Source organism: Antechinus flavipes, chromosome 2, assembly GCF_016432865.1.
Source record: "Antechinus flavipes isolate AdamAnt ecotype Samford, QLD, Australia chromosome 2, AdamAnt_v2, whole genome shotgun sequence".
NCBI lineage: Eukaryota > Metazoa > Chordata > Mammalia > Dasyuromorphia > Dasyuridae > Antechinus > Antechinus flavipes.
In genome coordinates, this window is record NC_067399.1 from 502252000 (window position 1) to 502267332 (window position 15333).

The window sequence follows — 15333 nt, forward strand, 5'->3', positions numbered from 1 at the left end:
GTCCCAACTTGTTTCAGAGTAATGGGTGTGAAGGTTTAGTCCTATTCTGAAATAAGCTTGGGTCAGAGTTGAGCATATCCAGCAGTCTGTAGAATAAAATATAAAAATTAGAATTATTCCTCAGCAGGTGATATTTTGGTGCAAAGAAACGAAAAATTTGAATATGGTTTCTTTTTTATGACAAAAGAAATATTTTGTTTCTGTATAGGATCCTAGAAATGTATAGCGCTAGAGCTGAAAGCACTCAGAAGCCATCATTTTGCAGATGATAAGACTAAAGCCCTGAGCAGGAAAGAGATTTGCCTGTGGGATATACCAATAATGAGTATCAGAGGGGAAATTTGAACTGAAACTCTCTAACTCCAGAATCAAGAAGTTCTCTGTTCATGGTGTCACACTGCCTTTTGTCCTTGATTCTGGCAGGATTCCTTCTGCTTCTTTAGATTCAGATGTACATTTCAGATTTTGTTGGTGTTGGTTTGAATTTATAAAAACTTCTCATAGAGCAATCAAAAGATTGCAAATGTCAATGGAGAGGAAATGATCAATATATATTACAGGGAGCTATGCTGATGTTTCTTTGGAAGCATCTTGGAGTATAAGCAGGATATCTTTCTCAGACAGATGGCCTCACTCTATGTAAGTGATAGCAGAGGCTTATGAGGATCGATTATTTGGATTTTGAACTAATTAATTTTGAAATTGTGAATTTGAAAATAAACTATTTCAGAAATAGAATCTAAATAGTTTCACCAAAGCATCTAGGAATGAAAGTACTTAGTATTTTACTATAAAAATAAATTAAGGGATTTTTTTTTTTTTTTTACCATCTTACTCCAAATGCATAAGGAACACAGATGTTGAGAGAGGAGATCTTATTTGAACTCAAATGTGTTGGAAAAGTAAATGATTTTTATTTTCACACCTGAGGGTAACACTAGCTTTGTTTTCCCTCTATTTTCCAATTTTTCTGCTTCTCATCTTTTCTTTCCTCTCTTTTTCTTTCCTTCCCCACCTCCTCCCCTTTTCTCTTTCAGAAGCTCTTCAGAGGCCAGTAACTGCATCCGATTTTGAGCCACAAGGTCTGAGTGAAGCAGCTCGTTGGAACTCCAAAGAAAACCTTCTTGCTGGTCCCAGTGAAAATGACCCTAACCTTTTTGTTGCACTGTATGATTTTGTGGCCAGTGGGGATAACACTCTAAGTATAACTAAAGGTAAGAGAACGTGAGTTGCTAAATGTGATTTTAAGAGACAAAATTCAGAGAAATTTCAGCTTTTAAATTTAAATAATAGATTTAAAGTTTGGAATAGTAGAAACTATTAGGGAAAAAAATAAAGGAAATCATTTTAGTAAAAGCCTTCTTTAAAAAATTCATGCCACATTAATGCTTAAAAAATACAACTGTTAATATGCAAAGTGAAGTTTCTTTTATAATACACAAAGTAAAACTGGTCTAGCTATAGAGTTTTTTTATGTCTGTATTCCAATGTTTTCTCCATATCTATGATAAAAACATTTTGAATAAATGGGTAATATTAGAAATGGACCATATTAGTCATGTTTCTATACATGTTTCTATAAATATATGCACATATGTACCTAAGAGTAGATTTTGCACAAGTGAAATAAGATATATATTTTGGAAACTAAAGAAATCATCATAGTAACTGCATAAGATTAATTAGATATAAAATAGAATACTGATGTGAAATCCTATAGATGATGACATATCTAACTTGTTTTTCTTCTAAAGGTGAAAAGCTCCGTGTCTTGGGCTATAATCACAATGGAGAATGGTGTGAAGCACAAACCAAAAATGGACAAGGGTGGGTTCCGAGCAACTATATCACCCCAGTCAACAGTTTGGAGAAACATTCCTGGTACCATGGGCCTGTGTCACGAAATGCTGCTGAATACCTGCTGAGCAGTGGAATCAATGGCAGCTTTCTTGTTCGAGAGAGTGAGAGCAGCCCAGGCCAGCGGTCCATTTCACTAAGATATGAAGGAAGGGTGTACCACTACAGGATAAATACAGCATCTGATGGAAAGGTAGGATTTCCAGAGAAGATTGAGATGGAGCCATAGGAACAAAAAGTGTTTAAAAGTTCAAATCTGGCCTCATATACTTACTATCTGTATGACTCTAGACAAAGTACTTAACCTTTTTCTGCCTCAGTTTTCTTGTCTATGAGATGGAAATAATAATAGCACACACATCCCCATCCCCACCCTCAGTGTTGTTAAGAGTGGTTCCATGACTTACTGGATAGAGCTCTGGACTTGGAGGAAGACCTGAATTCAGATCTAGCCTCAGATACTTACTAATAAGTATGTGATTCTGGGCACATCACTTAACCACTGTTTGTCTTAATCCATTGGAGAAGAAAATGGCAAACCACTCTAGTATATTTGTCAAACCCTCTTCCTACCCTTCTTCCCTCCAAAAAAAAACCCCCAAACCCCTTCAAACAGACCCATATATAGTATGTTCTACAAAGTCATAAAGGGTTGGGCACAACTAAACAATGGCAATAGCCTAGTGTTGTTGTACCTTAAAAATTTTAATGTGTATTTATACATGTAATATGCATGCATATGTGTGCATATGTATGAGAATGTATGCATATATATGTTTTTATGATAGGATAATAAATTTATCATAGCTACAAAGAAACTAGAGACTTTACATAGGCATCTCCCTCAGTTTACAGATAAAGAAAACAAAGTCAGAGAAGGAGTGCCTTGTCTGAGGTCTCACAGTTAGTTTTTAACAAATTTAGAATTCAGTCTCAGGTCTCTTGTCAGGTCAAAGCAATGTCTTCACCAGACTGAAGGACAGAAATAGGGTAAAAGCCCTAAACTAGAGAAATCCTCTTTTTTGCATCATACATAATGTCCAGTTAGGAGTACATTTCAGCTTTCATTTTGTGGATGGTAGCAAAAATTTCCATTCTTTTTAAAAATTAATTTATATTTTTAATCTGAATTTAAACATCAAATAAAATGGACATCCAGATAGATAGGTAGGACTATGTATATGTAGTCTGTTAGATACTATAATTGACAGAGTACTGGGCTAGAATCTGGAAAAACTGAGTTCAAGTGCAGTCTCAGACTCTTATTAGCTGTATGACTCTGGGCAAATTTCCTAAGCCCAGTTTCCTCAATTGTAAAATGAGAATAATTATAGCACTTATCCTGTAGGTTTCCTGTGAAAATCAAATGATAATGTTTGTGAAAATGCTTAGCACAATGCCTGGTACAAAGTAGATTCTATATAAATGTTAACTATGATTTTAGAGATAGTTATTTCTCCCTCTCTTTCTTTCCTCTTTCTCTTCCTCTCTCTCCCTTCCTCCCTCCCTCCATATACATAGACACACACACACACACACACACACACCCCATACCCCACACAGAAAAAGAGGGGTTGTACATGAAACTCTAGGCTTCTGTTTTTATAGGCTGCTTTTCTTTTTGAATATATAATGAGAACAACCTGCAACTTTCACAGTGATTCTGTTAGTCTGGACTTCTTTCTGACGTTCCTTTTATTCTTTTCACTTAATTTAGGAAGCCAAAAAAAAAAATACTCTGCAATGACAGTCTTTTTTTCTTTTCTCTTCCTCCTCTAGTCATCCTCTTTTTCCTCCTTTGTCCTCTTTTCTATTCCCTTTTCTGTTCCCTTATCCTTACATCATCTTGCTCCATCTCCACACATTCCAGTCCCATGGGGGAAGGGAAAGAATAACAAAGCCCTTTTAACTCATATCCGTAGTCAAGCAAAACAAATTCTTACATTGGCTGTATAGCTGAAAATTTATAATTTATTCTTCATCTTTAGTCCTCCGTCTTTCTATTAAATTTCATCACCACCTCTCTGGAATCATGTTTACTCATTACATTGGTCAGCATTCTTAAGTCTTTTAAAGTTTTTTTCTTTATAATGTTATTAGATATAAATCATTGTCCTAGCTTTGCTGATTTCATTCTGTATCACTTCACTTAGGCCTTCCCAAGTATTTTTGAAACTGTCAATTTCATAGTTTCTTACAGAGTAGTACTCTATTCTAGGGTCTGACCCATGGGCCAGGTCCATCACATTGCTTGTTTTTGTATGACCTATGATCTAGGAATCTTTTTCATATTTTTAACTTAGCTTGTATGCCATATGCCATATAAAAATAGATTTGTCCAGATTTGCTGACTCCTGCTATATTCTGTTATATTTATATAACATAGAAGCATACCCATTTATTTTCCATTTCTCTGCTACTATTAAAAAAAATCTGCTATGAATATTTTTATACAAAAGGATCTTTTTCCTCTTTAATTTTTTTAGGCAATAGGTCTAGTAGGGGAATATTTTGATAAAAGGATAGATTGTTTAATAACTTTAGGGACATTGTTCTAAATTATTTTCTAGAATTTTACAACCATTCATAGTTCCACAAACAATGCATTAATGTGCCTTTTCTCCCACAATCAATTGTAATTTTTCTTTCTTTTTTTTTTTTTTTTTTTGGTCAACTTCACCAATCTGTTGGCTTTGAGGTGGAATATCAGCTGTTTTAATTTGTGTTTTTCTAATTATCTGTTATTTGGAGCATTTTTTTTCACATGGTTGTTGACAGTTCATATTTCTTCCTTTGGAAAAGTGACAGTTCATTTATTAGAAAAGGATTTTCATTCTTTATGAAAGTGCTGACTACAATCATTATCTCATTACAGTTCCCAAAAAATTGTACTAATGCTCTGCTATATTGGACTTTTGTTCATTTAGATAATTCTTGAAATATATGGTTTATTATCTGGGTCTCTAAAACTGCTTTTATGTATTTACTTTTATCCCAGTGGTTTATTTGTAAGAGATTTGGACCTGGAAAACTTAACTGGGATAATTAAAACCTCAAGAGTCAGTGTATAATTTCTCTAGGCTAACCTAACTAGTATTTTATTTTTTAACAACTTGCTAATTTGAAATGTTAGGCTGGAGTCCTGCTTTTTTTTTTTTAAACTAAGAGATGATGAATAAATTCCTTAAGTTCTTCTCTTTCCAGTTTTCAGCCTCATTTAATACAGTTCCTTTGTGCACTAGACTTTGGTGAATTTTAATACATGATATGATTCTATATAGTAGTCCTTAACTCATCACTTTCTGAAATGTAGAGCTAGGCTTTTCTATCTAGGTGCTCCTTTGGAGGTGTTGACACTTTGGGAAATATATCCAATTTCTTTGTAGAGTTTACTAGCCAAGAAACCAACTAAGATAAAAAGTACAGCAATGTACAATAGAAAATCATCAGTTTAAAAATATAATAATAACAAAAACTAAGATGAAACCATAAGGGAAAATGCATCAAAAATAACTATAAACTGCAAAGATATGTGGTAGTTAACCAGTCAACACACAGAAAGTTTATATGAATGCAATGATAAAACATTCTGCAGAAAGAAAGACAAATAATTGACGAAACATTCACTCTCTTTTGGGCAATGTCAATGTAGTAAAAATGGCAATACTGCCCACTTGAAGGGTTAATGTTACACCACTCAAATTACTGACATCAAAATGATAAAATTCACATGGAAGAACTGCTGGGTATGAGAGGAATCTTCAGAGTCATTTTGATTTATATTTCTCTCAGTGATTTGGAGCAGTCTTTCCAAAGTATAATAGTTTACAATTCTTTTAAGGTCATTTTATTCCTCTCTTTTGATCAATTGGGAAATGACTCTTCATTTTACATATAAGCAATTATCTTCCATAAATTACATTCTACATGGGGCCAGATCAGTGGTAGGGGGTCACGCTCTGGGCACTGAAGCCTCTGATTGAGGGTTTCCAGAGCTGCCAGGCGCTGTGAAATGGCTACTTACGCAAAGCAAGTACAGGCTGTATTTGTGTTCATTCCTTGTAAATCTTGGATCACAGATTCCTTGTGCAACCATAGTTTTCCCATTCAGCAGTTTCTCTTCACATCCATATTGCATTGATTTTGTTCACTCAAAAGCTTTTCTGTTTCATAGAATAGAAACTGCCTATCTTATCTTTTATGGCCTCTGCTTCCCTCCTAGCCTAAAATGCAAAAGGCATTTTATTTCATCTTCTTACAGTTTTCTTAGTGGTTTGATTTTGTATATTCAGTTCAGGCCTCCATTCTGAGCTTTGTTTCGGCAAGTGGATATTAGTCTAATTACTATCAGACTATTTCAGTTGGCCATTCTTCCCAAGGCAGGGCCATTTCCATTGGTCCTGATCTATATCTGGCCACTGGACCCAGGTGGCTTTGGAAGAGAAAGAAAGCTTTACACAGCCCTCCCTCACTTAAATCTAGTTCACTTGCATGTCATGGTATTACCTCGCTGATATTATGGTCCTTTTGGAGAAGGAAGAATAAACAACAAGGATTTACTGCTCCAAGGAGCACTAGCTTTGAGTTGTTCTGACTCATCCACCTCAGGGTAACTTTCTGAAGGGGAATATCTAGATCCCATTACTGATATTTATCCAGGGCAGCACTCAGTTTGGGTTTGTCCTAAGCAAACTTGCATATTAGTTTAGGAAATTAGGAAAGAAAATGTTCTGCATCACCACTACCCTTAACCATCCTCCTCTACCCCGAAATGTTTGATTAGCATTGTTAAGAATGGATGCAAAAAATTGTGACATATTATGACAATCTATTATTTGATGGGTGATTTAAAATATTGGTCAGAGAAAAAAGAATTTAAAAAATAACTGCCAAAGACTGAGAATCATAGAAGATGGTACCTAATTCCGTGGCCTCCTCCATATAAAAGCTAGTAGTATTCCAAGCAGATTCCTTTTGTTCCAGACTCCTTACAGGGGATTACTTTTGTCTGATTATATTCACCCCTGTGTAACAGATTGAATTTCTAGGTACTCATCTTTGCCCTTCTTCCCCCAAATAAGGATTTTTTCCCCTCATCTGTCTGAGCACCTGGAAACACCTCAGCCTTTAGTGTCATTAGTTAGCTCCTCTGCGGAATTTAGTAACCACAGTTGGGATGAATGGCTTTGGTAGAATCACATCCTGTGAGTGAGTGAAAACAGCATAGAAAGGGAGAGGTATTACAAAAATGTGTGGAACTGCTGCTTGGCATTAAAAGTATGCCTAACATAGCAGAGCTTTGATACAGTCTTTTGCAAGTTTCCAAAGGGAAATTTTTAAGGGTGATTAGGAAGGATAGGCTGAGTTTGACTATGCTTAATTATTCTTTTTTTTCATATTAGCTAATCTTTTAAAAATGTTTTAGGGTAAAGCAAATTTGCAATTAAGTTCCCTAAGGATTTTTCTTTTTGCCTCCACCCTCTTGGCTCATCTCTCTCTGTGTTCCTGGGCTTTCATAAAGTAGTTTATAAATTTCCATTTCCAACCATCTGATCCAAAGCTGCCAGTCCTGGGCCACTAGTCTATTCCAAAAAAGCTTTTTGTTGTTTTGAATTAGAAGCTTTTATTCTTCTGTTCACTAACCAAGTTGAGCAATCATTATTTCTGGCTGGCATTAAAATATCTTCAGTTTTCATAACAAAGATTACTGAGATTTTATCACAGTTCTTAGGATGTTTTTGAAGTTTAGGACCAGCATGAGAATAATCTTGAAACTTGTGTTTTGATTGGTTTGTTCATTTTTTTAAATATTCTGGTTCCTCTGTACTATATTTTCACTTATTCAAGTTCATTATAGTTCTCAATTTTTCAGCACTTCCTTGTAGTGTTAATTTAGAATTTTTATTCCTCTTTCCTAGGAATTGAATTTCTGAACTTTACCTATCTTAAAATTCTTAGCAGATGTAGTAGAACTAGAGCAAAGCTTACTAAAGTACAATTGAATCTTCCCATGCAGAAAAACCTGGAAAATTAGTGTAAGAATTGAATTTATAACATTGATATGCTGGTAAATTTTAACAACTGTCTCTCTTGGGAGGGCAAATGTATATATGTTACACTTTAAAAGTTAATTCTAGTCCTGATTTGTTCTTTGCCAATTTTTGAGGTGAAAATGTTCTCATTGAAAATTTAACAGTTGACTTTTTTTTTTTTCCCCCCGTGGGTTCTCGTTTATTGTAAATATATCAACAAATATTTCCATGCATAGACATATGCATATATAAACATACACATGTTTAAAATATAACAGTTGACTCTTAAGAACTGTCCACTGGCTTCAGTACACCATTAGAGCTTTCCTAATAGTATATAGAAGATCCCAAGGGAGCATTAGCTCTGGGACAAAGCAGCCTATAAACTTTGTATGGAAAAAGTGTGACAGCAGTATTCTGTTTTGCACAATACTGCACAAGTTAAGCTCATTTAAGCTTCTGGATCTGGTTGTAAAGTGTAGTTTTGATTTTTTTTTTTTTTTTTACAAGGACAGCTTTTAGATTACTGGAATGATTAGAAAGAAATAGTCCTGAAAATGTGTTGTATGTATGGAATATTCAAAGTCAAAGAAACAGGTCATTCATAGTTGCTAATTTCACTTCCTTCTCTGAATATACCATGAATTACTATTACAGATAGCAGATCATCAGCAAAATTCTTCCCCAGAGAGCATAATACGAATTGAAGAAGGGGAGGATACCAGACTGGAGTATTAGGAAATGGTCATGAACAGAATATACAATGTAAGACGGTAGTTTTAATATTTAATGAGTTTTAGGATATCAATTTTATAGTGGAAGAGGAAATAAGTCACAGAAACTATAAATTTAATTATTGAAAAGGATAATGTTGATCTTCTCTGTGGAACTTGCCGTAACTCAGAAATCTCTTAAACAAAGTAGCCTATGAGGAAAGAAAAGAGGTCTAAGAACAAAATCTGTATATACATATAAGGATTTAAGGGAACTATAAAAAGGATTCTGTGCCACAGAAAGAATGTATTAGGTAGAATTTCTTGTATATAGATTCTGTGCTCCATACTATAACCAGGAGAAACTAGACAATGAGCATTCTTCCCATCTCTTATAGCCATATGCATGCATGTTCTGTCCCCTGTGGTTCCATGTAGCTTACTACCAGGGATTTGTTTATTCTAAAGAATATCTTGTGGAATTTGTATATCCTTGCCTTTTCTCCATAATGTTGAAAATTACAATATGAGCTAACTGAAGAGGAAGAATTGGGAGTATTATTAGCCCTTTCGTGAAATAATTAGATGTTTCTTGGTTTTTTCTGAGAGAAGAAGGGATTATAAATGTCCATTATCTTTCACTTAATTTTCTGCATAAACCATGGTAATATTGTTAGTACCTAATATGGAAGGGAACATTATATGTCTGTCTGTATGTGTCTGTGTGTGTGCACGTTAATCAAACTACAAATTTCAGAAATCCAACATATCAATTTTTTCTCTTTCAGATTGTCAGGTTTTGGATGTCTGTGTTTATATGTGATTCATGTTATCACTAGAACAATTCACTTTGTGGTTTCTTTTTATGTGCTTTGAAGAAATCTAGTGGTATATATGCTTGGGTTTCACTTCCCCCTTCTAAGCAATTCAAAGAGTATTATCATTTAACAGAAATAGCATGTTAGAATGGTATATTCATGTCTATAAATGTTATTTAGTGACTTATGTCTGTAAATGTTAGTGACTTGTTCCTGTCTTTTTTTGAGAAACATACTTTCTGGCCGAAAATTTTATGTTTTGGAATTTAGACGGATTGATTCAAAAAAGACACTGAAGTCTATAATTCATTTGTAATTCATTTAACTTGAACAAAAGCATAAAACTATCCTTGCCATCATAACTAATTTTTATCTTCTTGTGGTTTTAAGTCTAGATTGACTCGAACATTTTGCTGTTACTTCTTTTTGAATATTATGCAAGCCTTGCCACCTTCTACTTATTGTAAAGTTAATTGCTATCAGTAAGCAGGTAGTCAAAAGTAGTTAGATATATCTTTGGTCTTGTATATATATTATGAGGAATTTTTAAATAGTCATTTTTTTCTTAAATTAGGAAGCAATACTTTTACTCATTTTAAATTAAGAGACACAGAACTATCATCACTCAAGTAATTGCTTTTCTTAACCCCTTGCCTTCTTTCTTCCTTCTTCTTTTCTTTTCATTCTTTTTCCTTTCCATCCCCCACACCCTGTTTTTCCTTCTAATCTGCATAGACTTTTTTTTTACCCTATAGCAGTCTTATAATGTTAGAGATTCTAAATAGAGAAAGTGATATGAGTTTTGCATTATAAATTTCTGTGCTTTCCCATGATCAGTTTAATTGGAAGGGAACTTAATACTTCTCCCACTTTCTTTATAGAAATACTTTTGATTCCTGGACAATCCTGTTTCTTATTGCTTTATTTTTTGAGGGTCCAGACCTCTGGGATTTGTAAACTTTGGAGCCATACTGTTTGATGTATGACCCAAAGAGCAAAAAAAAATGAGTCATTGGGGATTTCATATATTTCATAACTCTTAGCATTATTATCTTTTCTTGCCATTTTAGCCAATCTGAATGATGTGAAGAGTCATATCAGAGTTGTCTTAATTTACATTTCTCTAATCAGTAGTGATTTCAGGTATTTTTAAATATGGCTAGAAACAGCTTTAATTTCTTTATTTGAAAATTGTCTGTTCATATCCTTTGACCATTTATCAATTGGGAAATGATTTGCATTCTTATACATTTGAATCAGTTCTCAGTATATTTTAGAAATGAGGTCTTTATCAGAAACACTGGCTATAAAAATTATTTCCCAACTTTCTGCTTCCCTTCTAATCTTGATTGCACTGGCTTTGTGAAAAACTTTTTTAATTTAATGTAATCAGAATTATCCATGTTACATTTCATAATGTTCTCTAGTTCTTCTTTGGCCATAAATTTCTCTAGAAAGTGGAATTTTAGTTAGGACTTGAAGGAAGCCAGAAGATAGAGTTAAGGAGGGAGTATATATCTGATGTAGGGAATGGCTACTGAAAATGCCTGGAGATGGGAGGTGTGGAGTATCTTGTTTGAGAAACAACTAGGAAGCCAATATCACAGCACATGAAGGAGATGGGAAATGTAAGAAGACTGGCAAGGTGGGGGTGGGAGTAGTATCTGTTGTAAAGGCTTTGAACCCCAGGCAGAGGATTTTCTATTTGCATACCTCTTTATGTTACCCATAATGCAATTTGAACTCTTCAGGGTAAGACAAGATAGTTGTTTTTGTGGATCTCTCATTTATGGGTGTATTCTCCATCATTATCCTCCTCTCATAAACTTTGCATCCTATACAATATCTTTTTCAACTATTCTTCAGTAGAGATATACCCATCTGTATACTCATTGTGATAAAGATAGAAGACTGAGTATTTATTAAGTGATTACTATGTTCAAGGCATTGGGAATACAGTACAAGCAAGTATCCTTAACCTTAAGGAACTTAACACATAGAAGGGAGCTTTAAGGAGCAGGAAACATCCTGGTAGTTTAGGTCCCAGTAAGGCAAGGCAAAAATTTACTTCTCTGATCTGAGGGACCAGGAATCTTTGCCCATACAAATGAGAAGAAAGCTACAGCAAAGGTTTTAGTAAAAGAGGCATGGTGGGCTTGTGAAAGTGGGGTAGGAAGTGATACTCCCCCAAATACACACACACACACACACACACACACACACACACACACACACACACACACACACCAGCCTGATCGTAAAAGTAATAGTATTAAATTGAGGCTTATTAGGATCTTTTTATTTTGTGTCTATGTTGTCTGACAGACTGCCATTTTCTGCTTGCTTTAGCTATACGTCTCTTCAGAAAGCCGCTTTAATACTTTGGCAGAGTTGGTTCATCACCATTCAACGGTGGCAGATGGATTGATCACTACTCTGCATTACCCAGCTCCCAAAAGAAACAAACCCACCATATATGGAGTGTCTCCTAACTACGATAAGTGGGAAATTGAGCGGACAGACATCACCATGAAACACAAACTTGGAGGAGGGCAGTATGGAGAAGTGTATGAAGGTGTATGGAAAAAATATAGCTTAACTGTAGCTGTGAAAACCCTGAAGGTAAGTACAAAAAATACTTTTATTATATGTTTTATACTTATTGTGAGTAGAATGGCTGCTGATGTGTAACTTAAACATAGTTACTTTATTAAATAATGAAAAACAGCACAGCCAGAAATTGTCCCATCTTGAATAAGCCCAAACTTTAAGTTAAGTCTGTGCCAGTTTATTCATTTCAGTTCTTCTAGTTATTATGTTTCTTTCTAAGGATTGAATTATCCAATTTTAATGTGTTGGCACACATGGGTAGAGGTAAGAATGGCTAAGATTCTTGGGTATAATAGGATTAATCATTTCAGGCAGTTGGTTAGCAAACATTAAACTTCTACCATTCTCATTATTGTGCTAAATGCTGGGAATTTAAAGAAAGATAAAAAGGAAAAATCTGTCCTGCTCTCAAGGAATTGACAGTCTTGTGGGAAAACAAAATATAAACAAGATGTAGACAGGATAATTTGGAGGTATTCTCTAAGGTAAGGTAGACACTAATGTTGAGGAGGACTGGGAAAAACTTCTTGCAAGTGAGCTTTTAGCTGAAACTTGGAGGAAGCAATGGAAGCCAAGAGGCAGAGATAAGAAAGGAAAATGTTTCAGACATGGACACATCCAGTGAAAACAATCAGAGTTGGATAGTATCATGTTTGAGGAGCAGGAAGAAGGTCAGTGTCACTGGATTACAGATTGCAGAGAACTCGCAATAGTTAAACTGTGACATGATGAGGGCCTGCACCAGGATGTTTTTTGTGTCAGAGACTACCAGGATAGCAGGGGCATCAGGATGGATCCAGACTCTAGTTAAGTGCAAGAAGATGAAAGGAGCAAGAAAGGAAAAGCTTTAAGAATAGTTATCTTTTGACCAGGTAGTCTAGAGAGCTATGCTTTAAACTGGGAATTTAAAGTTGGGGTTTGGGTTGAGAAAGGAATAAGGAGGTCAGTGAAAATTGGAGAATGGAGTTTGAACAGTAGCAATCAGAAGTTCAGATATTCTGGGACTGGATAATTTTACAGGGTGAAAGTATGTTAATCACTGAGGAATAAGTTTGGGTGTTTATCTTTATCCATAGAGGTTTGGCTTTCAGTGGAGTTTTACCAGGTCTTAAGTTTGCAACTGTGTGTTTGTCAGTCAACCTTAAAAAGTTTTTAGAAAGACATATTTACTAAGGTGGTACAATAATAACTATTAGTATAAAATATACCCCCCAGAAGTCTGTGGCATATTCTCTCACAAGTATATATAGAGTCCAGGGGAAAGGGAGCTAAGGTTAGAGAACACTTACAGCAGAGAGGTCACAACTCTTAGTTGATGAATGCCCTTTTCTCTTATTTGTGGCGGGACTGAGAATTTCCCCATTAAGCATGGGGAATCTTCATTGTATTCTTGGCTACAAGTTCTGCCACTGCTATCAATTGGTACTGGAGACTATCAAGTTTTGAAAAGTTCTTTAGCAGTTATAAATTTCAGTTAAATGCAGGTATTAGGTAACTGGTTTTTATGCTTGAGATTTCAAAGAAGGAAAAACTTTTCAGAGTTAGGATCTTTTAAGAGTTATTCCAAGTGGCTTGTGTTACCTTCTTTGAAAGTGAGCTGCATAAGATATCTCCAAATATTGTCTCTCTTCCTTAGAGACACGGCAAGATTATATTAAAGCCATGTGATACAAGAGACTTTGTGACTGATCCTCACACTTTATTACTGGCCATGATTTCAACTTATTAGAAAAATGCTCTGCATTTGTGATTTTCAGAGAGTAATGCTTTCTTTTGAAGTTCTTTTAACTGTCAGGCCCTCAAGGAAAGGTTTTTAATTTTCAATTTAACTCCTTAAAAGTGTGGAACTCTGAAGTCCTTTCCACTTCTAAATCTTGTGATTATATGGCTTTATTTGGGAGTAGAGTGTCCCCTAGTGTCCGCCAACATTATTTTCTGATTCCTTTAGCTGAATTGTGATTATGTTGAATTGCCAAGAAAATGGAGATTCAGTTCTTTTTATAGAAAACTACAAGTGGAAAAAAGAAGAAATATCTTACTACTCACTCATGAAAAAGAAAGAAATTAAAGTAGAAGTTAGAGTCATTGAAAATCAGAATTAAAAGAACCACATATATAATCTAAACCTTTTTATATGAGGAAACTGAGACTTTGTGGGCAAGAAAACTTGGAAATAGAATGTAGGTTTCTTGACTGGAACTACCACACTCTGTGCCTCCCAGGGTTGTTAATCCTTTTCAAAAGAATTTTTGACCCATTCTCTATAATTAGCAATTCAGATATTTTTCTTTCTAGAGATTATGCTAATGTAACTGGAATTTTCCTTTAATAGCATCACTAGAAAGCTGGGAAACTGTTATTCCTACTGGTTAAAATGAGTAGTAGATGTACCGGAAAGAAATCATTGAGTTCAACCCCTTCAATTTATAATGAGGAAACCAAGGCCCAGAAAGATTAAATAACTTGCCCAAGTTGATAGCAGCAGGGAGTAGTAGATCAGAATTTTAACCCAGGCCCTCTGACTCATGCTCTTGAGGGAAGCTTCCATTTTATTAGACTATCACAGACTAAACAACAGAGTACAGGTTATCAAGGGAGACTAGGTTTTAGAATAGAAGTAGAAGCTCTTGGATGTTGCCCCTCTTTCTGGAAATGGACACAATAATGTATCACCTACACAGTGAAATTGGCTTTTATGTTATCAGCAGGAAATTTCAACAGGGAATTTCCTAACTAACTTCAGCTGACAAATCCAAAGTAGGAGATAATACTATTCTGCTATTCCTCTTTACTTTTCATGAACCTCAGTTTACTAAACTAAATTGGAGGCTGCCAGAGGTATATAACAAGAATAATGGGAGGACCATACCACATGAGAATCATCTCAAGGAACTGAGGAAAACTAGAGTAGAAAAGATTGGGGAGTATGAGTCCTTGAAATAAGATTATTATTGTTGTTTGTCCTTTTTTGCAAAGGACCAATGACATTAAAAAGATGTTGCCTTGACTTAGAAGTGAACTGGATTTAAATGAGATAGAACCATGTAAAATTAGAAGCCTTACTCTCCTCCGGAGTCATTGGAATCCAGTCATAAGACATAAATCAGGGCCACTGGCAATATCCCTGGGTGCAATGAAATAGAAGAGATGGGGTGGAGGCAGTTAGAATTCTTTGTCCCTGTCCCTGACAGGGGATTTGAGGTATGTCTATCCTGAAAAAGTGGTTTTCAATAGAGAGATAATGTTAGACAATGATGTGCTAAGGTAGAGTAGCAGACTATGCGTAGAATCATGTTGGGATGA

General features: G+C 35.1%; 1 protein-coding gene across 2 annotated transcripts in view; it reads left to right on the forward strand.

Annotated features, from left to right (window-relative positions):
* The window catches only part of ABL1 (ABL proto-oncogene 1, non-receptor tyrosine kinase), a 190834-nt gene that overhangs the window by 145685 nt on the left and 29816 nt on the right, over window positions 1-15333 (forward strand). For both annotated transcript variants that reach the window (XM_051980219.1, XM_051980220.1), the window contains exons 2-4: window positions 1038-1214; window positions 1755-2050; window positions 11770-12042. In XM_051980219.1, the coding sequence (XP_051836179.1) occupies window positions 1038-1214; window positions 1755-2050; window positions 11770-12042 (746 nt within the window). The remainder of the gene's footprint in view (window positions 1-1037; window positions 1215-1754; window positions 2051-11769; window positions 12043-15333) is intronic.